The sequence below is a fragment of the Camelina sativa genome, chromosome 14 (genome assembly GCF_000633955.1).
Source record: "Camelina sativa cultivar DH55 chromosome 14, Cs, whole genome shotgun sequence".
In the NCBI taxonomy this organism is placed as follows: Eukaryota; Viridiplantae; Streptophyta; class Magnoliopsida; order Brassicales; family Brassicaceae; genus Camelina; species Camelina sativa.
This window is the reverse complement of record NC_025698.1, coordinates 8353634-8354924: the sequence shown is the minus strand read 5'-3', so window position 1 is coordinate 8354924 and position 1291 is coordinate 8353634. Positions and strand designations below refer to the sequence as shown.

At 41.6% G+C, this 1291-nt stretch overlaps 1 protein-coding gene across 1 annotated transcript in view; it reads right to left on the bottom strand.

Moving 5' to 3' along the window:
- LOC104743357 (protein phosphatase 2C 7-like) overlaps nt 1–1285 on the bottom strand; it is a 3987-nt gene extending 2702 nt beyond the window's left edge. Inside the window, exons 1-4 of the mRNA XM_010464453.2 lie at nt 1034–1285; nt 486–836; nt 284–389; nt 3–92 (exon numbers count right to left, since the gene is read on the bottom strand). Of these exons, the coding sequence (XP_010462755.2) occupies nt 3–92; nt 284–389; nt 486–836; nt 1034–1177 (691 nt within the window). The 5' untranslated portion in view covers nt 1178–1285. The remainder of the gene's footprint in view (nt 1–2; nt 93–283; nt 390–485; nt 837–1033) is intronic.

The window sequence follows — 1291 nt, the reverse complement described above, 5'->3', positions numbered from 1 at the left end:
ACTGGCCAATATAAGACACTCGTCTTCTCTAGCTCGTGGCATGAACATCACTTCGGGGTCTGGTATTACATATGGCTCCAGATATTCATCACCTGAAAATGAAGCAGATTGAAACCCATTTTGAGGAGTTATACTAATTTTGCAGAGACTGTAACAGTAATGATCCTCATCTCTTAATACGGTTACTGAATGCTCTATTTATCGACAACTTTGGCCCATAGAACTCTCTTAAGATTTCTGTCACAGAGCAAGATTGAAGAAAAACAGTGCGGGGTTGACCTACCGATGGACCTGGACATGGCAAGAACGCCAGAAACACGAGCACCTTGCCATTGTATAACCTTTCCTCCAGCTTTTTCTATTCTTGCATACTCATCCTCTCTATCTGGCTGCAGAAAGAGTGTAAGAAGTTTCATGAATGAGAAGTTTGGAGCTTTCTCTGATTGTGTTAAATTATTATAGAGGGAAAGAGAAGAATGTTTTACTTTGTGGTCAACTGATAAAGGCATGAAGTCTTTGCCTCGGAGTAAAACCGCTCTTGAGTCACCACAGTTTGCGACTATTATATGCGATGAACAAACCAAAGCAACCACAGCAGTTGATCCGACGGTTTCAGGGGAAACAGCTTCAAGAACCATCCTATCAGAAGAACCAACAACAGGTCTGTTGATTTTCCCTTTAACCTCGTTATCGACCTTTAGGAAACAATCTAGAAAGACTTTCTCCCACTGGACCTGCCTACCCTCGCCAGTGTTCCTTCTACACAATTCCTCTTTGATCCGTTCGATTTCTTCAGCCAAAGCAAAGTGGATCCTATCATGACAATAGTCAGCAACCTGCAAGAATCCCATTTCCACCAAAGCCATCATATATTACATAACAACCTGCAAAGAATCCCGTTTCCAGCAAACCCTTATCATATATACATACAACCTATGACAGCAAAACATAAATTCATTTATCTCCCAGGTTCATAGTTGAACTGACTCTCTATTGCTAATATCAATATAAGGATTTGCAAACTACAGTATACCTGAGCGCCTCCGTGGCCATCATATACACCAAAGAAGTGGCCAGTGAGATATGGGAGACTTGGACTCATCCCTTCATGATCCCCCATAAGCATTTTGATGGGTATTTTCAGAAAATGAGGTAAAGCTCTAACAGAATCCTCCATTTCAGATCTTCCACCGCAAATTGAGATTGTGCCCCAAAGAGGTATACACTCTAGTTCATAGACACTCCTGCTTCCTCTTGCTACATTAGGATTTTCTTCAGGCAACCTAATGAC